Source organism: Pseudorca crassidens, chromosome 6, assembly GCF_039906515.1.
Source record: "Pseudorca crassidens isolate mPseCra1 chromosome 6, mPseCra1.hap1, whole genome shotgun sequence".
Classification (NCBI taxonomy): Eukaryota; Metazoa; Chordata; class Mammalia; order Artiodactyla; family Delphinidae; genus Pseudorca; species Pseudorca crassidens.
The window spans coordinates 7,100,313-7,123,809 of NC_090301.1; the positions used below are offsets into that span (position 1 = coordinate 7,100,313).

The 23,497-nt window shown below is 48.6% G+C and overlaps 1 protein-coding gene across 1 annotated transcript in view; it reads right to left on the reverse strand.

Moving 5' to 3' along the window:
* INPP5D (inositol polyphosphate-5-phosphatase D) overlaps positions 1-23,497 on the reverse strand; it is a 131,938-nt gene that overhangs the window by 64,618 nt on the left and 43,823 nt on the right. The window contains exons 3-4 of the mRNA XM_067740198.1: positions 4,007-4,157; positions 1,516-1,687 (exon numbers count right to left, since the gene is read on the reverse strand). Of these exons, the coding sequence (XP_067596299.1) occupies positions 1,516-1,687; positions 4,007-4,157 (323 nt within the window). The remainder of the gene's footprint in view (positions 1-1,515; positions 1,688-4,006; positions 4,158-23,497) is intronic.

A 23,497-nucleotide genomic window follows, 5' to 3' on the forward strand; every position in this document is an offset into this window, starting at 1 on the left:
TTGTCCTGCCCCACTGGGCCCTGAGTCCCTAGAGAAGACCTGTCCCTAGAGAGGAGGGACTGACAAGGAGACGTAGCCAACAGACCGCGTGGCAGAGTCAGGAGGTGATGGGCGGCAGTGGCGCCACTGAACATCCTTTGCCTATTTCCTCAAGGACTGACCTGCATTTAACACCTAAACCTGGAAAGAAATAGAATCTCAAGGAAACCAGACAACGGGCTCTGCCTGAACTATTTTAATAAGCATTTGTTATACGGATACATACATCAGGATAATCATGGTAATGGCCCAACATATTCAAAGCACTGGATAGTAAGCTTCTGGAGAAATAGCACAAGGAATTCCAGAAGCGTGCAGAGAATATAACCCGGCGGGCCCGGAGAAAAATTAGAGGAAATGTCAAGGTGGAAGTGTAGAAACACCAGATATCTTAGCAACCGGTGGCTGTGTGTACCTTCAGGCCTTTGCTTTGTATTTGGCTAAATCAGATGGTAGGTGAGCAGCCCTGGCTGTCTCAAATTAATCTTTCAAGCTGGAGATGTTGCATTAGCCCTGCCAATAGGATATTCTTTGGAGGGCCTTTATCTCATGAAGAAACAAAAAAATGTTTTTCAATTTTTAACACATGGAGATGGCTGTGTACTAATTAATTCATTCAACACAGATCTAGGGAGTGCCGACTCCGTGCCAGGTGACATGCTGGGTGCTGGGGACACAGTTCCCCTCACGGAGCGTCCTCCCTGTGGAAGCCATCCCCTGGCCTGTGTTAAAGTCAGGGCCTCTGATTTGCAAAATAACCAACGCCCCTCCCAGCCATACCTCCACCTCCCATCATCCAGCCTGGGCCTGCTGAGGGAGGCGAAGGGGCTGCAGGACCTCATCAACATGGACTAGTCTGGTACCACATACGGGGCCAGATCCTGAGAGCCCTGGATCAGGGCAGGTGAAACAAAGTGTTAAAAGGATTGCACCTCACTCCTTCCACCACAAAGAAAGGAGTGGCACGCGGTGTAGACCTCACAGTCTACACCACACATGGAACGGTTGCTCTGACCCATTTCCCGGTGACACGGAAGTTGGCCTCCTTTGCATGGGGCCCAGAGCAGGTCCAGGCTGCAGTGCAGGCAGCTCCTCCACTGGGACCATCTGAGTCAGTGGACCGCATGGCGGGAGGAGTCTTTGGGACGGGAAAAGATGCCATGTGAGTTCCCAGCAAGCCCCAGCATAGGCCCCTGAAGCCTGGGGCAGGGCCATGCCGTCTGCAGCAGAGAGCCATCCATCCTTCCAGAACCAGCCCCTGACATGCCACAGGGCCTGGTAGACATGGAGCCCCTGAGCAGGGCCATCCAGTGCTCGCGCAGCCAGAGCTGCCCCGCGAGCTGGGCTCCCTCAGACCCACCGTCGGGAGGCCGGTGGGCTCAACAGCAACCTGTCCTAGTGTGGAAGCGGCATCTCCAGGAGACAGCACGGGGTGAGCTACCTGGGTGTCGTGGGGCCTGCCAGGTGGGGACTCACCCACTGGTGTCCATGGTCTGCAGGCGCTGGAACAACGTCTCTGAGAGGCTTGGCCGGCTGACCTCCGTGGCTCGAGGATTATCGTTGGAAACAGGGACCTCCTTGGCCTCGCATGGCCCGGCAGATAAATGGATGTTTCTGGGTGGCAGCTCGGGGGGAGACAGGACGCCTTCTACCCAAGACAAGAGCAGGAGTGCCGTCTGGGCTGACCGCTCCCTCCCTCAGGATCACCGCCTGCGGAGAGGGGCACGTGGCCCACCCTCTCCGCCCTCTGTGCGGTGATCCTGTCCACCCGCCACGTGGGGTCCAGGCCACTGCGCCCAGCTACAGACCTGTCTGTGCCCGCACTGTCCCCTCCTGGCCCCGCTCCCTTGCCAGCTGACTCCTGGGCTAGACAGGGAGCCTGCCAAGGGCAGGGACCTGGTCTTGGTGGTCTCTGCCCCGGGGCCCAACACAGAGTTTGTCCCCTTGAGGAGCTCTGCAAACACCTGCTGGGGTCCGATGGCCACGCCGGACAGGGCTGCTGGCCGCGGACGGCTGAAGACAGCAGCCCCAGAAGCTCAGCAGGACGGCCGGCTTCGGGGCAGAGCAGGGGCCCTGGACCAGCAGAGGTTGGGCTCCCATCATGGGAGGAGCTGGGCCGGGGAGCAGGCAGGTCCAGCCACACTGCCCCTCTCTCTCCCACCCTGGCCCCCTTTTCTTTGCCCTTTCTTTCCAGCCTCTGTCCTTCTTTCTCTCTCCCTCCAGACCCCCAGAGACAATGAAAGGAAGTGAGGGGCTCCCTCCACCCAGGGAACTGAGATATGAAACAAATGACTTGGACTTGGCCTGGGAGATGGGACTCCCACCTGTTCACCTTGAAAGCTTCCATCCTGCACGTACCACAAATGGGTGAGGGTCCTGAGCCCCTGGGGTCTGCAACCTCCTGTCCGAGCGTCTTTTCACATGGCGTGGCTGCCCCACGGCTCTGGACACAGAGGTGCCCGGGGACGTTCTCTTTAAAGGATGAGCCGTTCCTTCACTTCCTCACCTGGCTTGGGGTTCTTTCAAGGGTTATGATCCCGTTTTGAGCCCCATGGGGACTGGCATCACCTTGAGAAGACCTGAGCCAAATCCGACCCCTTGGACTGGGGGTGGGAGACGCCTGGGTTCAAGCAGACAGTGGGTCTTTTTTGGGAAGGGAAGCCAGCCGTCCTGAGATTGTGCTTCTCTTTCCGGATCTTTTGGGGGGTCTTTTTCTAGTGTTGGGGTCTTTCTTTAGACGGCCGTGCCCGGAGGGACAGAAAAGCTGGCGTGGGGGGTGAGAGGGAAGTGCAGAGGGCATTTCTGCATGATGGCTTCTCGGTGTCGAGGCCGAGCCTGGGCTCCTGGGGGCAGCTGGGGGACGCACGGCCCGGGCACAGCACTGGCGAGTGACCCTGGACTCACACGTGGACATGTCGGCTCTGCCTATTTCACAGCTGAGGGCGCCTTTTACTGGGCCAGGGAGGCGACGAGGGACACGGCTGCCTGGGTCCCCTTCACCTCTGCAGACCTGCGCTCCTTTTGAAACACTCTGCCTAGCCCTCGTCTCCTCCAGGAACTGGACTTTACTCTCAGAGGAGGCTGCCGATGAGCTGTGCAATCGCTCACGGTGGGTCTCCAGGCAGGTGGGAGGAAGGGTGGCTCACGGAGGTGGTTGCAAGGACGCCCAGCACGTGGCGGGCAGCAGCCAGGGATGGGCGGAGTCAGGCCAGGGACCCCACACCTCTGGTCTAATCTGTCCTTCAGGGGAGACGCCGGGGGTCTCGGTTCCAAGCCCTGGGACTTAGGAGGAGCCCTGACCAGTTGAGAGGTTCAGTTATGTATGTCAGGGCTTTCTTTCAGGACATGAACTTTTGAGGGGAAGAGAAGGGGAGCTCCCGGCTGCACTGCCTCTCTCTGCCCGACGCTCGCTCTATTAGTCTGTTCTTCCCCTGTTTAAACAGTAGGACTGACTCTCACATACCTTTTAGGGGCTGTACTTTATTTTCTTTTAATGATGATATAAAGCAACATCCTTTCTCATCCTTCCAGCTTGGTGCAACAATCTCCTTCCTCATTCTCTTCACAGCAAAATTCAGCTAATTATTTCGACAATGATTTTAGCTGCATTTATTGTGTGCTTACTATGTACTAGGCGCTGGGATCTACACTGACTCCTCTGATGACACCCTGAGAGGCAGATATTATTTTTCGTGTCTCTTTAAGAGAGGTCTGTGGTTTAGAGAGGTTAAGTAATTCACCTACGGTCACACAGCTGAGAATATGGGGTGCAGGAAGTTTGACCCAGGTCTGTCTGAACCCAGAGCCTGTGTTCCTAATTGGTCTTTAACCACCAGGTCACCCCCCTGATAACCGGACCCACCCAATCTACAAGCACTTGAAGTGAGAGAAACACCCCAGAACTTCACTGTGGGACTCAGATGGCAGGCGGGGTCCCGGAGGCACCTTCCCTTCCGTCCCTTCCTACCTGTCTCCTCCTCTGGCTCGTCGCAGGCGTCGTCCTCCTCCAGGGGCACAGGATACTGCAGGTGGGTTACCAGGCCCATGTTTTCCTTCTTGTAAAACTCGATAAGCTGGTCCAGCTTGGTGAAGAACCTCACGGGGACGCCTTCGGATGCCTGAGGACAAATCCCAAGCAGAAGCACATTGAACAGGTTGGAACATCACCCAACCCCAAAGGCCACCTGCAGCAGACACCAGCGAGGCCGAGAGTGACCACAGTCCATCAGAAGCCCTGGGCTCCTACGCAGGGCCTGCCTGCGACACCCACACCCTCACAGCCCCTAAGAGCCGCTCTGCAAAAGGCACAGATAGGACAGTTTTAAAGACTTTTTTCTTTCAGTTTAAAAAAAACTTTTATTTTTAAAAGTATTATGTTGCCAAGTCACGCATTTTCATTATGGAAAGCAATTTAAACACAGAATTAAAAAAAAAACAAAAGAAGTCACCTGTAGTCCCACAACTCCAAGAGACCTATTTTTAATAGTTTAGAATATTTTTTCTAGACCTCTCGTGTGTATGTTTGTGTGTGTTCGGTGGGGGGAGTTATTACCCCACCCCCAAGATCATTTATTTTTAAACTCGGGGAAAATCTATTATAGCAATTGTTTTGCTTTTATTTTTATATTTTTCATTTGATATAATTCTGTTTTGTCAAAACTCAGAAAATGGTTGAGGCTGCACGAAAATCTTCCCTGATTTGTATCTCTGTTGTTGATGACAGAAGAGCAGGAGGGTAATTCTACTGGACTGTTCAAATGCCCTGGGGCCAGGTCTCCTTATCGCCTGCTGACTCCAGCAGGAAACTCAAGTTCGTCCCTCGGCAGCCAGCCCCGCCCACTGAGGCCCTGCCCCTGCTGAAGCCCTGCCCACATGAAGGCCCCACCTCTGTGATTCCCCCTGGTGGGCTATCAGGCAGCAGGGTAGGATGGGAGAACTGCAAGCAGGAGGCTTAGGGTCTCATCAGTGCTGTACCCTACTGCTCCTAACCCAACATGTCCCAACATCCCGTCCATCCTCCCTGTCCAGTCCCCTGCCCCACACCTCCTTGGTGTTCCATCTCAAGGTACGGCACCATTGTCTCCCCACTGGCCCAGTCAGAAACCCAGAGGACTTCTCCCTCCCCCGGCACAGATGGCAAAACTGGACAGTGTAAGGCCGGTGTTCCTCATCCATCCAAGAAGATGCTGAGCGAGGTTGCAGCCCCAGGTGGAGGAGAATGATGTAGTCGGGCTTTAGGGAAGCGCAGTGAGCCGGCGGCAGCTGGACATCAGGCTGCTGGTGGGTACAGGGATGAGCCCCAAAGAGGCTCCCCCTCTGGGTGGGGCTTCCCAGGCCTTGAAGGAGCAGAGCGCCCCCCACGTCCTATCACTAAGTGCCTATGAGTCACCCCCATTATCATAGTAGCTAACAGGTCAATGACATTCATGTGATTTAGAAATGAGTTGAGGAGGGGCTGTCTTTGGAGTTGGAGGTCAGGGGCCCAACTGCTCCTCCGGGGGCTGCCTGCTGCTGGGACCCATCGCCCATGGGAAAGGAGAATAGGGAAATAGGGTGCACGTTGGAAAGCCCACCCAGGTCGGTGGGGTCTGGGCTGAGCGAGGCTGGATCGTCTTGACTCGCCCACCTTCAAGTCAGGTGCCTATTGTTCCGGCACGGTTGGCACTGACGTGGGAGTCATCAGGGCCACAGGTAAGTGGGGTTGGGAGAGCAGACAAGGCAGGACGACCCAGACCGGGACAGATGCAGACATCTGGGAATGGACCAGGACTCAGACCTGTCCCTGAGCCCAGTTCCTGGTGGTAACCCCAAGTAGCGGTGAGGATGCGTTTGCCTTCAGAGACTCCACCGCCTTCAGAGACTCCGTCTCTCCGTCACTCGCCTTCACTCAGGCTCCACACTTGCCTCTCTGCCTCCCCTCGTCTCTCTCTCCCCACACGTATTTGTGTGGGGGATGCAATGCACGCATGTATAAGTCTGTACGTGAGGGCACGTCTCTGTTTGAGCGTGTGGCTCAAGCTATTCAGTAAATTAGTAGCGTTTAACAAAAGGCCGGGCCTTCTAAAAAGTAACTGAAATAGGTTGAAAACCCAAAGTGAGCGGAATAACAAAAATAATTTGACACGACACAAGGTCGATGAACTCGATTCAGTTAAAGCAGTCGTGACAAGTGTCATTCTGTCAAAAGAATTTACAGCTAATGGATGACAAGCCATTAGGCGTATGGATAAAGGATGTGAAAGTATCAAAGAAAGTCAAAGTCAAACGACTCGTGTGTGAGTCTGGAAAAGGGTTCTCAGCTGGAGGATGTCTGGGGAATGTGCGTTTGAGAGAGCACACGAGCTATGGCACTTTAGATGCACCAATGCTGAGACACTATTACTTTATGTACTGCTAGAAGCTAAAGCATAAACCAAGATACCCCATGAAGCTGCGGGTACAACTGATTTCGGAGATGTTAATATGACAAAATAAACACCTTAGAATTGATGAACTATGCTGGGGTACTGAGCGTGCAGAAGAACAGAACACTCTAAAATCCATCTGAACACTATGGATCCAGTGAGGGAGGAGGTGGGCGGGTGCTGAGCGCTGAGACAGAGCTGCTGGGACACTGCGTGTGCTTGGACTGGTCACAGAGGCCAGGGAGCCAGGGCCTGCTGAACGACCGCTTCTGGCTGCCCAGGTGGCCCAGGTTCCCAGGAAGGTAGAGAATGAGGGTTGAGTCCAATCCCAGCCCCACTCATGGGGGTGAGGAGTGCAATCTGGACAGGTGGGTCGGAAGCTCCGTATGCCTAGGAAGGAGCAGCCCCGCCACGGCCTTCTCACTCCTGAGCTGGGCCGAGAAAGGCCCTCTGTCAGGCAGGATGGCCAAGTCAAAGCCAGGAGTGGGAGTCGGGGTTTCCAAGTGGACAGTGCCTTGACCAGGGCCAGCAGGAGGACTGGGGCCCCGTGGGGATGGGGGCCTGGTCAAGTGTGATTCCGCCTGCCCACGCAGCCCATAGCCAGGGGCCAGATCTGCTTACTGTCGTGTCCCCAGATGGTGCCAAAGGGCCTGGCCGTCGTGGGATGCTCAGCAATTAGTGCTTGCATGGACTTGCAGGATTAGGGTCAGGATGAGTCAGGGGGAGAGATGGTCAAAGAGGACCCTATGTGGGCCTGGGACTGGGGACACAGAGCAATGGCTGGGGGGAGGATAGGTAGCAGGGGAGCACCCCCTTCCTTCATCCTCAATCTGATCTGCCAAAGGTGATGCCTTTCCAACACCTTAAAATGTAAAATGTCTGGGCTTCCCTGGTGGCGCAGTGGTTGAGAGTCCGCCTGCCGAAGCGGGGGACACAGGTTCGTGCCCTGGTCGGGGAGGATCCCACATGCCGCGGAGCGGCTAGGCTCGTGAGCCATGGCCGCTGAGCCTGCGTGTCCGGAGCCTGTGCTCCGCAGCGGGAGAGGCCACAACAGTGAGAGGCCCGCGTATGGCAAAAAAAAAGAAAAAAAAGTAAAGTGTCTGACTACAAGGTTGTCATGTGTATCAGTCAGGTCCAGGCAGGAAGCAGATGCCACATTCGCCTGGGGGGATTTCAGAAGGACTTGGTGGACAGGGTGTAGGAATACACCTGCGAAGTAGGGGAGCAGTTTCCCTCCTGATCCAAGCATAAGGGGGGCAGATGCAGGACCCAGAGACGGCTGCCAGGCCGGGGCTGAGGCCTTCCGCGAAGCCAGCCCCATAGGGAGGAAGCAGGGGTGGTCCCCCAGCCTCCCACCATGCAGCTGTGCCTCCCATCCTCCAAACGCCACCGGAAGCCAGGGGATTTGGAGGGGGTCTGGGCTCGAACGTGAGACACACAGCACAGAAGCAGCCCACGGAGCCCACGGTGACAAGACGCCCAGGGAAGCTGTGGGAAAGTAAGGCTTGCGTGTCCTGCAGGCAAGGGCAGCCCTCACCCCAGGAGGGGGACCGGCCATGCTTCTGGGGCAGGGGGCTGCCCTGGATCCTTAACGGCCACCAGATTTCAATTCCTCATTCCACAGCCGCTGCCTTTCTGAAGAGATTCACCAAGTCATTCTGAAACAGAGAAGGAAACCCTGAAGCCCCACGCTAGCCGTTTGCTGCAGACAGCGGCCCTCACAGTTACAGATGCCCCCCAGGGTGGTGTCCCTAGGGGAGTGATGGGATTTCTGCTCTGCGGCAACTCTCCCACCACCAGGAACAAACTTCTTCCCTCTGTGGCAGATCCCCAGCGCACAGAGCAGAAGCTTGATCTGAAAAACACAGAGCAGCGATTCCTGCGTTCAGTCGGCTCTGAACTTACGACGTGCGGGGCAAAGAGCAGACGTCCCTCATGGTTTGTGGGATCGACTGAATGGACATGAATTTATGTTCATCACCAAAAGCGATGCAGGAAAAAAAACGTGGTTAGTTCAGATCGTGAAACAAGATACCTAACTCTTCTCTTGCCTCCTCTTGCCAGGTCTATGGAAATTTCCAGGTGACTTCCAGCAAGATCATTTCAGGGAGTCCCTGCAGACAGCGCCTTGCCAAGCCCAGCCGTGCCTGCCTCCCCACAAGCTTATAAGTTTTCGAAGGAAGGGGACCCTGCTAGGTTCAGCCTCACGTAGTCCCCCAGGTGCCTTGCGCGGCTAGTGACAGGCCTTACCCCTGTTTTGAGACATGTGTGCAGTGCCTAAAAGGGACTTCACAGTTGAAAGGCTGTAGCTTCCCACACTGCAAGGTGGGCTGCTGAACTGGACACTGCAGGGAGAGACCCCTTCACTCTACGGCTTGGCCCCTGTGCTCGTCCAGGTACAGTACTCCTGGGAAAGTGCGGACCAAGGGGACAGGGCTGCCCCCCGCCAAGGCCCTAGACCACTAGGGTCTTTAAAACAAAGGACAGCTGATATCCAGACTGTTGGAAGCTCAGGGCTGCGGCCTCTGAGAAATGTGGTGTTTCCAGAACTAGTTCCTGGGCTCTGACTTTCAGACACCCTCCGGGGGAAGGCGGAGCACCCCACAGGCCGAACTTTCCCAGAGGGTAATTTTAACTTCAGTGCTGTCTGCTGTCACTGAATGGGGAACTGAAAGAAGGCGAGGCCCCTGGGAGGAAGCCAGCAAGGGGGCTCCAGGAAGACGCTGCTGCCCGGCACCTTCTCCTCAGGCTCTGCCAGGCTTCGTTTTAAAACGAAAAGTATATACAAGCATTGTGGAAATTTTACCAATAATGGGAAAGTGTGCAGAAGTGGTGGTGGGGCAGTGTGCTTATTATCCCAACTCTAGCAAAGCGTTTCTTTCAAGTCGGTGGGAAAGTCACTAGAAAGATCTGAAGCAGGGAGACAATACCATTTGTCTGCTGTGACGAGAATGGCGGGGTGGGAGGCGCTGGTGTCATTACTGTTTCTGTTTTCCCAGTGGGGAGACCCTGGGCCCGTGGAGGCTGGAAGGGTGTCGGAGGCCTCAGAGGCAGTGGCGAGCTTCAGCCCAAGCCCAGGAGTCCCCAGCCCTGGGGCTCCCACACGTCCAGAGGCAGCTGCACTGATGGAGCAGAGCGAGGGGTAATGTGGAACTTGGCTGTCCAGGCCCAATCCCCGCCCCCAGCAGCATTTCCTCCACTCAGACATCAGCTCAGCAGGGGCAGGACTCCCCGCCCAGGCCTGGCCACCTCGCACGGTCCGGAAGCTACCTCCTCCCGCCCTGCCTCTGCCCTCCCGCACCTCTGCCAGCCCCTGAGCTGCTTTCCTTGGTCTTTCTTCTGCCCTCAAGCCTGGTCTGAACCTTTAAACACCTCCTCTCCCCCAAACCTCTTCCTAAGAATCACAGACTCCAACGTGGCTGATGTCGCTGCCATTTGATGAGATGGGAAAGCGGGGTGCGCAGGCAGGTTGGGGAAGAGCCCTGGAGAAAAGCTTCAGATCCAGAAATCCCTCTTCAGCCATATGACCTGGAATGGACCCCAGGATGTGTCTCCTTAAAATCCGATCAGCTCTTCCTTTTTCCCTTCCCTTCTCCTTTTTCCTTTAAGACACGTATCATTTTTCTTTCTTTCCTTGCACTTCCTTTGAAGTGGCCAGAGCCAGTGGGGCTTTGGGGCTGGGGCCAAGGAAGTGGTCGGGGGCAGAGGAAGTAGCTGGGGCAGGGAAGTGATCGGAGCCTTAGAAGCCGGCCTGGCCAGAGGCCCAGGGGCAGCAGAGCAGGAAACGAGCAAATGAAATATATGGAGAAACGGGGGCGGATCTCTCACTGCCAGAGAAGGGAGTTAGGTTAGAATGAACTCTGTCTGTAGTGTTCAGCTGGAAGGGGAAGCTTCATTGTGAACTCAGGGTTTTTTACTATATACAGGTAAATACTGATGCAGGTGTGAGTGCGTGTGTGTGTCCACACACATTTCCCGGCCCTGTCTTCTGAGAGGATCCAGAAGCAACAACATCCCAGTGGCCATGAACCCACCTAAATACCACCCTCCAACAAAAAGAACCAGACTCCTTGGAGAGAGGGCCGGGCTGAATCTAGGGCTGGGGCAGGAAAGGTATATGTGGGCCTGGAACATCTGTTGCCCCAGAAAGTAAGGAAATGTTCACAAAATGATGAAGATTTGTCAAAAGGGTACAGGAGTCAGGAGACAACTGAAGGGACAGTTGAAAGGACCATCTGGCACAATTTGAGCATCAAAATGAATAATAAAAATAATTATAATTCATTGAATAAAATAAGAATTCATGAGTCTATACCCATATAAATAAATGAGAAGGGAAAGCTCTTTCTCACATTAGATGTCAATCAGTAACTGTCACAGGAATGATGGAAATAGTCACCGTTTGGCAACCTTCATAGTAATAGCTGATTCAGGAAAGAACCAACAGATGCCAAAGACGCTAAAACTAGCGGGTGAGCATCTGAGGAGGAACAGGCCCTCTCGATCGCCTCAAAGTGTCTTCCCACAAAAGAGTTAATCATTTTAAAGGGGAAAAGAGTAACTTTACAATGAGAAAACCTGGCAGACCCCACCTTAACCAAGTGGCAAAGTTAACTTTACCAGTAATGGGACAAAGTGACATGGTGCCTTCCTGGGATGGGTACACAGAGGACACAGCAGCACTTCTGTGATGCACCCACCAAAATGCAGCACCTGGACTCAGTTGCATGGAAACATCAAAAACCCCACACTGAGGGACAGTCTGCAACATTACTAGCCTATTCTCTGCAAAAATGCCAAGGTCATGAAAGACAAGGAACTGTGCCTCTAATGGGCACTAAATGGATGTGATAATTACATGCAACATGTGATCCTGGATTGAACTTTGGTCCAGAGGGGACGGTATAAATAAATAAATATTTGTTTACATATGAGTTTTACATATATTATATATAAGTATATATATATATATCTTATATACTTGTAAATATGTAAAATATATGAAAAACATATATAAACAAATATTTATTTTTAATATAAATAATATCTACATATTGCTATAAGGGGCATTATTAAGACAACTAGGGAAATTTGAATGGGGTCTGAAGATTAGATAATAGTATTTTATCTAGGTTAATTTCCTGATTTTGATGGTTGAACTGAGGTTATGTAAGAGAGAGTATTATCATTTAGGGAAAACACACTGAAATATTTAGGAATAATGGGGCATTGTCAGCAACTTATGCTCCAATAATTAAAAAAATAATAATAATATGAGACCAAGAGAATGAGAAACTTATTGTGCTAAAATGTTGATTGGGGAAAGTGAATGAAGGGAATACAGGAACTTTTTGTACTGTTCTTGAAATATTTCTGTAAGTCTGAAGTTATTTTTAAAATAAAAAGTGAAGGAGACAATCAGGGTGGAAATGATCTATATCTTAAACACGAGAGTGGTTATATCCAATAACTCTTTTGAGCTATACACTATAATAAAAAGTTTTTTTAAAAAAAATTAGTTTGTGTAACCTAGCTCATTAAATTAATAGGCACACAAGAACACACACACAGGAACAGGGTTCAAGATGGCGGAGTAGAAGGACGTGTGCTCACTCCTTCTTGCGAGAGCACCGGAATCACAACTGACTGCTGAACAACCATTGACAGGAAGACACTGGAACTCACCAAAAATGATACCCCACATCCAAAGACAAAGGAGAAGCCACAATGGGATGATAGGAGGGGCGCAATCACAATAAAATCAAATCCCATAACTGCTGGGAGGGTGACTCACAAACTGGAGAACACTTATACCACAGAAGTCCACCCACTGGAGTGAAGGTTCTGAGCCCCACGTCAGGCATCCCAACCTGGGGGTCCAGCAACAGAAGGAGGAATTCCCAGAGAATCAGACTTGGAAGGCTAGCAGGATTTGATTGCAGGACTTTGACAGCACTGGGGAAAACAAAGACCCCACTCTTGGAGGACACACACAAACTAGTGTGCGCATCAGGACCCAGGGGGAAGGAGCAGTGACCCCAGGAGAGACTGAACCAGACCTATCTGCTAGTGTTGGAGGGCCTCCTGCAGAGGCAGGGGGCGGCTGCAGTTCATTGCAGGGACAAAGACATTGGCAGCAGAAGTTCTGGGAAGTACTCCTTGGCATGTGCCCTCCTGGAGTCTGCCATTAGCCCCACCAAAGAGCCTGTAGGTTCCAGTGCTGGGTTGCCTCAGGCCAAACAACCAACAGGGAGGGAACTCAGCCTCACCCATCAGCAGACAAGTGGATTAACGTTTTACTGAGCTCTTCCCACCAGAGCAACATCCAGCTCTACCCACAACCAGTTCCTCCCATCAGGGAGCTTGCAGAAGCCTCTTAGACAGCCTCATCCACCAGAGGGCAGACAGCAGAAGCAAGAAGAACTACAATCCTGCAGCCTGTGGAACAAAAACCACATTCACAGAAAGATAGACAAGATGAAAAGGCAGAGGACTATGTACCAGATGAAGGAACAAGATAAAACCCCAGAAAAACAGCTAAATGAAGTTAAGATAGGCAACCTTCCAGAAAAAGAATTCAGAATAATGATAGTGAAGATGATCCAGGACCTCGGAAAAAGAATGAAGGCAAAGATCGAGAAGATGCAAGAAATGTTTAACAAAGACCTAGAAGAATTAAAGAACAAACAAGCAGAGATGAACAATACAACAACTGAAATGAAAAATACACTGGAAGGAATCAACAGCAGAATAACTGAGGCAGAAGAACGGACAAGTAACCTGGAAGACAGAATGGTGAAACTCACTGGCGCAGAACAGAATAATGAAAAGAAATGAAGACAGTCTAAAAGACCACTGGGACAACATTGGGCATACCAACATTCGCATTAGAGGGGTCCCAGAAGGGGAAGAGAGAGAGAAAGGACCGGAGAAAATATTTGAAGAGATTATAGTCGAAAACTTCCCCAACATGGGAAAGGAAACAGCCACCCAAGTCCAGGAAACGCAGAGAGTCCCAGGCAGGATAAAACCAAGGAGAAACACATTGAGACACATAGTAATCAAATGGACAAAAATTAAAGACAAAGAAAAATTATTAACAGCAACAAGGGAAAAACGACAAATAACATACAAAGGAACTTCCATAAGGTTAACAGCAGATTTCTCAGCAGAAACTCTAAAAGCCAGAAGGGAGTGGCACGATATATTTAAAGTGATGAAAGGGAAGAACCTACAACCAAGATTACTCTACCCGGCAAGGATCTCTTTCAGATTCGATGGAGAAATCAACAGCTTTACAGACAAGCAAAAGCTAAGAGAATTTAGTACCACCAAACCAGCTCTACAACAAATGCTAAAGGAACTTCTCCAAGTGGGAAACAGAAGAGAAGAAAAGGACCTACAAAAACAAACCCAAAACAGTTAAGAAAATGGTAATAGGAACATACATATCAATAATTCCCTTAAATGTGAATGGAGTAAATGCTACAACCAAAAGACACAGGCTTGCTAAATGGATACAAAAACAAGATCCATCTATATGCTGTCTACAAGAGACCCACTTCAGACCTAGGGACACATACAGACTGAAAGTGAGGGGATGGAAGAAGATTTTCCATGCAAATAGAAATCAAAAGAAAGCTGGAGTAGCAATACTCATATCAGATAAAATAGACTTTAAAACAAAGAATGTTATGAGAGACAAGGAAGGATACTACATGATGGTCAAGGGATCAATCCAAAAAGAAGATATAAGAATTATAAATATATATGCACCCAACATAGGAGCACCTCAATACATAAGGCAAATGCTAACAGCTATAAAAGAGGAAACTGACAGTAACACAATAATAGTGAGGGACTTTAACACCTCATTTACACCAATGGACAGATCATCCAGACAGAAAATTAATAAGGAAACACAAGCTTTAAATGACACAATAGACGAGATAGATTTAATTGATATTTATAGGACATTCCACCCAAAAACAGCAGATTACACTTTCTTCTCAAGTGCACACAGAACATTCTCCAGGATAGATCACATCTTGTGTCACAACTCAAGCCTCGGTAAATTTAAGAAAATTGAAATCATATCAAGCATCTTTTCTGACCACAACGTTATGAGATTAGAAATGAATTATAGGGAAAAAAACGTAAAAAACACAAACCAAGGAGGCTAAACAATATGTTACTAAATAAGCAAGAAATCACTGAAGAAATCAAAGAGGAAATCAAAAAATGCCTAGAAACAGATGACAACAAAAACACAATGGTCCATAACCTATGGGATGCAGAAAAAGCAGTTCTAAGAGGGAAGTTTATAGCAATACAAACCTGCCTCAAGAAACAAGAAAAATCTCAAATAAACAATCTAACCTTCACCTAAAGGAACTAGAGAAAGAAGAACAAACAAAATCCAAAGTTAGGAGAAGGAAAGAAATCATAAAGATCAGAGCAGAAATAAATGAAACAGAAACAAAGAAAACAATAGCAAAGATCAATAAAACTAAAAGCTGGTTCTTTGAGAAGATAAAAGAAATTGATAAACCTTTAGTCAGACTCATCAAGAAAAAAAGAAGGAGAAAACTCAAATCAACATAATTAGAAATGAAAAAGGAGAAGTTACAATGTACACTGCAGAAATACAAAGCATCCTGAGAGACTACTACAAGCAACTCTATGCCAATAAAATGGACAACATGGAAGAAATGGACAAACTCTTAGAAAGGTATAACCTTCCAAGACTGAACCAGGAAGAAATTGAAAATATGAACAGAGCAATCACAAGTAATGAAATTGAAACGGTGATTTAAAATCTTCCAACAAAGAAAAGGACCGGATGGCTTCACAGGTGAATTTTATCAAACATTTAGAGAAGAGCTAACACACATCCTTCTCAAACTCTTCCAAAAAATTGTAGAGGCAGGAATACTCCCAAACTCATTCTACGAGGCCACCATTCCACCTGGAAAAGATACTACAAAAAAAGAAAATTACAGACCAATATCACTGATGAATATAGATGCAAAAGTCCTCAACAAAATACTAGCAGACAGAATCCAAGAACACATTAAAAGGGTTATACACAATGATCAAGTGGGATTTATCCCAGGGTTGCAAGTATTCTTCAATATAGGCAAACCAATCAATGTGATACACCATATTAACAAATTGAAGGATAAGAACCATATGATCATCTCAATAGATGCAGAAAAAGCTTCTGACAAACTTCAACACCTATTTATGATAAGAACTCTCCAGAAAGTGGGTATAGAGGGAAACTGCCTCAACGTAATAAAAGCCATATAGAGCAAACCCACAGCAAACATCATTCTCAATGGTGAAAAACTGAAAGCATTTCCTTTAAGATCAGGAACAAGACAAGGATGTCCACTCTCACCATAATTATTCACCATAGTTTTGGAAGTCATAGCCACGCATGGCAATCAGAGAAGAAAAACAAATAAGAGGAATACAAATCAGAAAAGAAATAAAACTGTCACTGTTTGCAGATGACATGATACTGTACATAGAGAATCCTAAAGATGCCACCAAAAAGCTACTAGAGCTAATCAATGAATCTGGTAAAGTTGCAGGATACAAAATTAACACACAGAAATATCTTGCATTCCTATACGCTAACAATGAAAGATCAGAAAGAGAAATTAAGGAAACAATCTCATTCACCACTGCAACAAAAAGAATAAAATACTTAGGAATAAACCTACCCAAGGAGGTAAAAGACCTGTACTCAGAAAACTATAAGACACTGATGAAAGAAATCAGAGATGACACAAACAGATGGAGAGATATACCATATTTTTGGATTGGAATAATCAATATTGTGAAAATGACTAACTACCCAAAGCAATCTACAGATTCAATGCAATCCCTATCAAATTACCAATGGCAATTTTATAGAACTAGAAAAAAAAAACTTAAAATTTGTAAGGAGACACAAAAGACCCCGAAGAGCCAAAGTAGTCTTGAGGGAAAAAAATGGAGCTGGAGGAATCAGACTCCCTGACTTCAGACTATACTACAAAGCTACAGTAATCAAGACAATATGGTACTGGCACAAAAACAGAAATATAGATCAATGGAACAGGATAGAAAGCCCACAGATCAACCCATGAACCTATGGTCACTAATCTATGACAAAGGAGACAAGGATATACAATTGAGAAAAGACAGTCTCTTCAATAAGTGGTGCTGGGAAAATGGGACAGCTACATGTAAAAGAATGAAATTACAACACTCCCTAACACCATACAGAAAACTGAACTCAAAGTGGATTTGAGACCTAAATGTAAGACCAGACACTATACAACTCTTAGAGGAAAACATAGGAAGAACACTCTTTGACATAAATCACAGCAAGATCTTTTTTGATCCACCTCCTAGAGTAATGGAAATAAAAACAAAAATAAACAAATGGGACCTAATGAAACTTCAAAGCTTTTGCACAGCAAAGGAAACCATAAACGAGAAGAAAAGACAACCCTCAGAATGGGAGAAAATACTTGCAAATGAATCAACGGACAAAGGATTAATCTCCAAAATATATAAACAGCTCATGCAGCTCAATATTAAAAAAAATAAACAACCCAATCATAAAATGGGCAGAAGACCTAAATAGACATTTTTCCAAAGAAGATATACAGATGGCCAAGAAGCACATAAAAAGCTGCTCAACATCACTAATTATTAGGGAAATGCAAATCAAAACTACAATGAGGTATCACCTCACACTGGTTAGAATGGGCATCATCAGAAAATCTACAAACAACAAATGCTGGAGAGGGTGTGGAGAAAGGGAACCCTCTTGCACTGTTGGTGGGAATGTAAATTGATACAGCCACTATGGAGAACAGTATGGAAGTTCCTTAAAAAACTAAAAATAGAATTACCATATGACCCAGCAATCCCACTACTGGGCATATACCCAGAGAAACCATAATTCAAAAAGACACATGCAACCCAATATACATTGCAGCACTATTTACAATAGCCAGGACATGGAAGGAATCTAAATGTCCACCAATAAACGAATGGATAAAGAAGATGTGGTACATATATACAATGGAATATTACTCAGCCATAAAAAGGAAAGAAATTGGGTCATTTGTAGAGACGTGGATGGACCTAGAGACTGTCATACAGAGTGAAGTAAGTCGGAAAGAGAAAAACAAATATTTTATATTAACGCATATATGTGGAATCTATAAAAATGGTAACGATGAACTGGTTTTCAGGGCAGAAACAGAGACACCGATGTAGAGAAAAAATGTATGGACAGCAATGGGGGAAAGCGGTGGGCAGGGGTGGTGGTGTGATGAATTGGGAGATTGGGATTGACATATATACACTAATATGTATAAAATACATAACTAATAAGAACCTGCTGTATAAAAAATAAAATAAAAAACAAACAAACAAAAAAACAAAACCCACACACACACCCAAACAGGGAGGGGTTTAAAAGTCATCTTGTCCAATCCCTATCAAAATATCCAGGAGATTTTTCACAGAACTAGAACAAATAATCCTAAAATTTATATGGAACTGCAAAAGAGCACAAATTGCCAAAGCTGTCCTGAGGAAAAAGAACAAAGCTGGAGGTATAACCCTCCCCGATTTCAGACTATACTACCAAACTGCAGTGATCAAAACAGTGTGGTATTGGCACAAAGACAGACACACAGATCAATGGAACAGAATAGAGAACCCAGAAATAAACCCATGTACCTACGATCAATTAATCTATGACAAAAGAGGCAAGAATATACAATGGAGAAAAGACAGTCTCTTTCAACAAATAGTGTTGGGAAAACTGGACAGACACACATAAAATAATGAAATTAGAACAATCCCTCATACCATATACAAAAATAAACTCAAAATGGTTTAAAGACCCTAATGTAAGACATGAAACCATAAAACTCCTGGAAGAGAACATAGGTGGAACACTCTTTGACATAAATTGTAGCAATATTTTCTTGGATCAGTCTCCTAAGGAAAAGGAAATACAAGCAAAGATAAACAAATGGGACCTAATTAAACTTAAAAGCTTTTGAACAACAAAGGAATCCATCAACAAAACGAAAAGACAACCTACAGAAGGGGAGAAAATATTTGCAAATGATGTGACCGACAAGGGGTTAATATTCGATGTACAAATAGGACATACAACTCAATAAAAATAAAATCCAATAAAAAAAGGGCAGATTGTGAAAGACATTTTTCCAAAGAAGGCACACAGATGGCTAAAAGACACATGAAAAGATGCTCAACATTGCAAATTATTAGAGAAATGTAAATCAAAATCACAATGAAGTATCACCTTACACCTCTCAGAATGGCTATCCTCAAAAACTCTACAAATAACAAATGTTGGTGAGGATGTGAAGAAAAAGGAATTCCTATACACTGTTGGTGGAAATGTAAATTGGTGTAGCCACAATGGAAAACAGTATGGAGGTTCCTTAAAAAACTAAAAATAGAACTACAATATGATCCAGCAATTCCACTCCTGGGTATATATCTGAAAAAAATGAAAGTACTAATTCAAAAAGATACATGCACCCCAATGTTCACAGCAGCACTATTTACAATAGCCAAGATGTGAAAGCAACCTAAGTGCCCATCAACAGACGACTGGATTAGTAAGATGTGGTATACATATACAATGGAATATCAGCCATAAAAAGGAATGAAATAATGCCATTCGCAGCTATGTGGTTAGACCTAGAGAATATTATGCTTAGTGAAATAAGTCAGACAGAGAAAGACAAGTACTATATGCTATCACTTATATGTGGAATCTAAAAAATAATACAAATGAATGTTTATACAAAACAGAAAAGACTCGCAGATATAGAAAACATACTTGTTACTAAACTGGAGAGGGAAGAGGAGAGGGACAGATTAGGGGTATGAGTATGGGATATGAACCACTGTTTATAAAATAGATAAGTGGGGCTTCCCTGGTGGCGCAGTGGTTGAGAGTCCACCTGCCGATGCAGGGGACACAGGTTCGTGCCCCGGTCTGGGAAGATCCCACATGCCACGGAGTGGCTGGGCCCATGAGCCATGGCCGCTGAGCCTGTGTATCCGGAGCCTGTGCTCCGCAAAGGGGGAGGCCATAGCAGTGAGACACCCGCGTAGCGCAAAAAAAAAAAAAAAAAAGATAAGCAACAAGGATATACTTACTATATAGCACAGAGAATTATACCCTATAATGGCATATAATTTGCAAAAACACTGGATCACTATGCTGTACACCTGAAATTAACACAGTATTGTAAATCAACTATACTTCAATTTTTAAAAATCCACCTTGTCTAAAAGTGTCTGATTTTTTTTTTTTAATTTCACAAAAGCTTTTCTGGTCTATATACATCTGGAAGCCTCTGTACAAAAACTACATCTTGGAAACATCTTTGATGCTCAATTAACCATAACAGTACTGATGTATGAAAAATAAAAAGACAATCACAGAGTCGCTCAGCACGAGTGGACGGAGGTGAGGCAGTGGCCACAGCCCTACAAGCCACGTGGTAGGTGTGCTCTCGGGACTGACCAGTGGGGAGGGGTAGCACTTGCTTCAGTTACACACACTTTTCGGGCTGGGGCTGAAATCCAGGTGCCCTGGGCAATTGGTCATGGGGGAGTGGAGCTGGGCTCCTGCAAAGGTCCCATCCACTGATGAGCACGGCAGGTTTTGTTGTGTGACCAGGACGGGGGGAGCCTGGAAGGGCAGGCGGCTGGGGTAGATGTTGACATTGCTTCTTTTTCTCCCAGGACCCGTGGGATTGGCTTAGCTTCTGGGAAGAACGAGAGAGAGATGGAGACTGAAGCCTGGGCTTTGGAGGAGCAGAACCTCGCAGGCTGGGAGACAGGCTTTGGCACCTGGCAGAGCCCCAGGCAGGGAGGGACCCTGGCGTTCTCATGGTGCACAGGGCAGCGCACAGCTGCTTCAAGTGTCTAGCCTGCCACAGCCCTGCACAAGCAGGAGAGGGGAAGGATGCCCTGAGCAGTGCCGTAGCTGGCCAGCCAGCAGAGGGCACGCTGAGGGGTCTTTCAGGATGTCTCAGAGCTACTCATGGGAACTTTTGAAGGGGCTACCTCCTGGCAGTCAGGCTGCAGGGAACTGGAGCTGCCACATCTCGTAAAAGACCTGGTGTTGCAGGTTCCTGGGAGCTCACAGCCTGTGAGCTGTGAGAGGGGTACCTGGAGGGCGGAGATGGTGGTTGGGGAAGGTGAGCTCTCTGGGTCCAGGTCCGGGGGATTGAGGCCTCCTTTCCTTGGTCTTGCTTTGAAACTGTGGACAATCTTGGGTATCAGTCACTCAGGACGAAAGATAGGTCATGGTGACAAGGACACAGTTCCCTGCTGTATGTCCTGTGTCAGGGGCAGGGGAGGGGGCCCTCTGAGGGGTCTCCTGGAACCTCCCTGGCCCTTCCCAGGTGAGGGTCCCACTCCCCAAACGGAAGAAACTGGAACTGGGCGAGGCGTGTTAGGTATGTTATCTAATTTACAGTCTCTTGGGACTTCCCTGGTGGTCAAGTGGTCAAGAATCCGCCTTCCAATGCAAGGGACACGGGTTTGATCCCTGTTCGGGGAACTAAGCTCCCGCATGCCACGGGCCAACTAAGTCCACGGACTCTAGAGCCTGCGCACCACAATTAGAGAGAAGCCCACGTGCCGCAACGAAAGATCCCACATGCCTCAACGAAGATCCCGCGTGCTGCAACTAAGACCCGACACAGCCAAATAAGTAAATACATATTAAAAAATAATAATTTACAGTCTCTCGAATATCACAGGTGGGTGCCACTGCTCCATCCTATAGATGAGAACACTGAGTCTCGGGGAGGTTGAACAACTTGCCTGGTGGTCAGAGACGCTGTCAGAAGAACAGTACCCAGGGAGGACGTTTCAAGATGAGGAAGGGGATGGGAGGTGGTGGGTGGCACGAATAGCTAGACGGGAGTGCGGGGACCAGACACGGGGCGCCGCCAGCTCGGGGTGCAACCAGGTGGCTGGGGATCCTCTGGCAGACTCCAGCCTCTAGCGGCTCAGTGGGCGGCTTGGGTGGTGTGAAAGCCGGCGTGTGGGAGAAGCTCTTATCCTGGGTGGCAGCAGGCACCCTCCGTGCGGTGATGGGTGGTGGCGGGAGTGGGGAGGCTGGCATTTGCTATCTGTGGGCACAGTCCTGCATCCACTGCCCACCCACAACAGGGTCCTAAAGCCACTTGTCTGGGGCTTTGAAGAGGGTAAAAGCCAACACCAGGCTTGTTCTGAGTCTCCTCCGTGCAGAAGGGAGGGATGTGACATCTCTGGGATGAGGCATGAAGCTTAAAGGAAGAAAAGGAGAAACTGAGTGCCGGGCCGGCACAGCCCCCGCCCTCCCCTCCGCGCTCCAGCGGTAGCAACGGGACATCTCTGCTCCGAGCTTGCACCGGGCAGCCCTGGCCCCTTTCTGCCCAGGTCTGGAGGGCCTGGCACTGGTGGGGATGGGCTCTGTCTCGCGCCCAGCCAGCAGGCTGGGGTCTCCCATCCACCTTGTTCCAATCAGCCCCCACTTCCTGAGGCTTGGTTCCTCAGCTTTGCTCTTGCCTTGTTTTGGGCAGACTTCCCAGAACGGCTTGGCACGGGCTCCGCTCGCCCGCCAGTCTCCACACTCATTTCTAAATCCACGTCCCTCCCTGAGTTTCAGAGCTGACGCCCCCATTTCTCAACCCGTGCCCCCTCCTTGGGCTCGTAACCACTTGCCGCCCCAGTTCTCAGTCCCTGCTTCCTGTAGCCACTCCTCCCCAGGTTGCCCCCAACCCTGCCACCCACCCAACAGAGCCAGTGGCCCGGCAATCCCGCCCGCGGCACTCTCCCACGGGGAAACCCCGGGCGCTGGGTCAACTCCTAGACTCAGGGGTCCTGCAGGCTTGCTCATTTCTTTCGCCTGTGAGCTGGGACCCCCACAGGGATTGAGATCATAAGGCCCCGAATCTCTGCCTTTCACTCTCTGATATCTGTGTAGTGGCAGTGAGTCCTGCACTCTCCTGGCAGCCTTGAGCAGCTGTAAAATGCTTTGAACCTCTCACATCAAAGGAGCTGCAGGCTGGAAGACTAGACGCCTACATCTCTGGCTTGTACTGAAATGACAGCTCTGAGATGCACCATCTGAGGTTGGTGTCACCGCAGCCAGAGTAAGGGGGCAGAGGATGACGGTGCTGTCTGCCAGCATGTGGTCTGCGCATCTGAACAGTGGAACCCTCATCTGGGGGCCTCAGGCCCACAATGAAGACCCCGGAAGAGGATAGGTCCTTTGTCAGTAGAATCATAGCTGACAGCTTTAGAGACCGAATCACACGCAGCATCGCAGAGAGGTTGTCAGCTAACTACGGAAAAGGTTTCTGCGCTTTCTCCAAGAGCTCACAGGAACGGATGCCGGGATGCTGAGGAAGAAGGGCTACCCTGCTGCCTTACTGTAGAGTTATGCAGCCATACCCTCCATCATGGTACCTAGAGCGCCATCACTGCTCTGGAGTATGGAGAACTTACATCGTTATCCCACCAATGTGGGGCTTGGCCATGCTGCTTGCTTTGACCAAAGCAATGTGGGTCAAAGCACCAGTTCTCAGGGTTTAACGGGCATTGTGGGTTTCCGCTTGCCCCTCCTGGGCCCCTGTGATCTGATGGGAAGAGGTGCCCCAGGCAGCCTCCAGCCCTCTAGCATGGGCCAAGAATAAAGGCGTGAGGAGCACACCCAGATCTGACTGGAAACCTGGAGCCCAGCCTGGTCCAGCTGAGTCCAGGAGCGCCCAGCCTAGTTCAACCAACAGCCCCAGGAGAGGAAAATGAAATGTTTGTTGCTGTAAACTATTGAGATTTTTGAGTACTTTTTACACAGCAAATGCTGACAAATACGAGTCTGAAGGGAAGAATGAACTTTTCCTGAGATTCTACCTCTTATTGAAGCTTCATGACATAATTTCTTCATTTACTCATGAGAAAGCTGAAGCCAAGAGCTCAGGTAACTTGTTCAACGT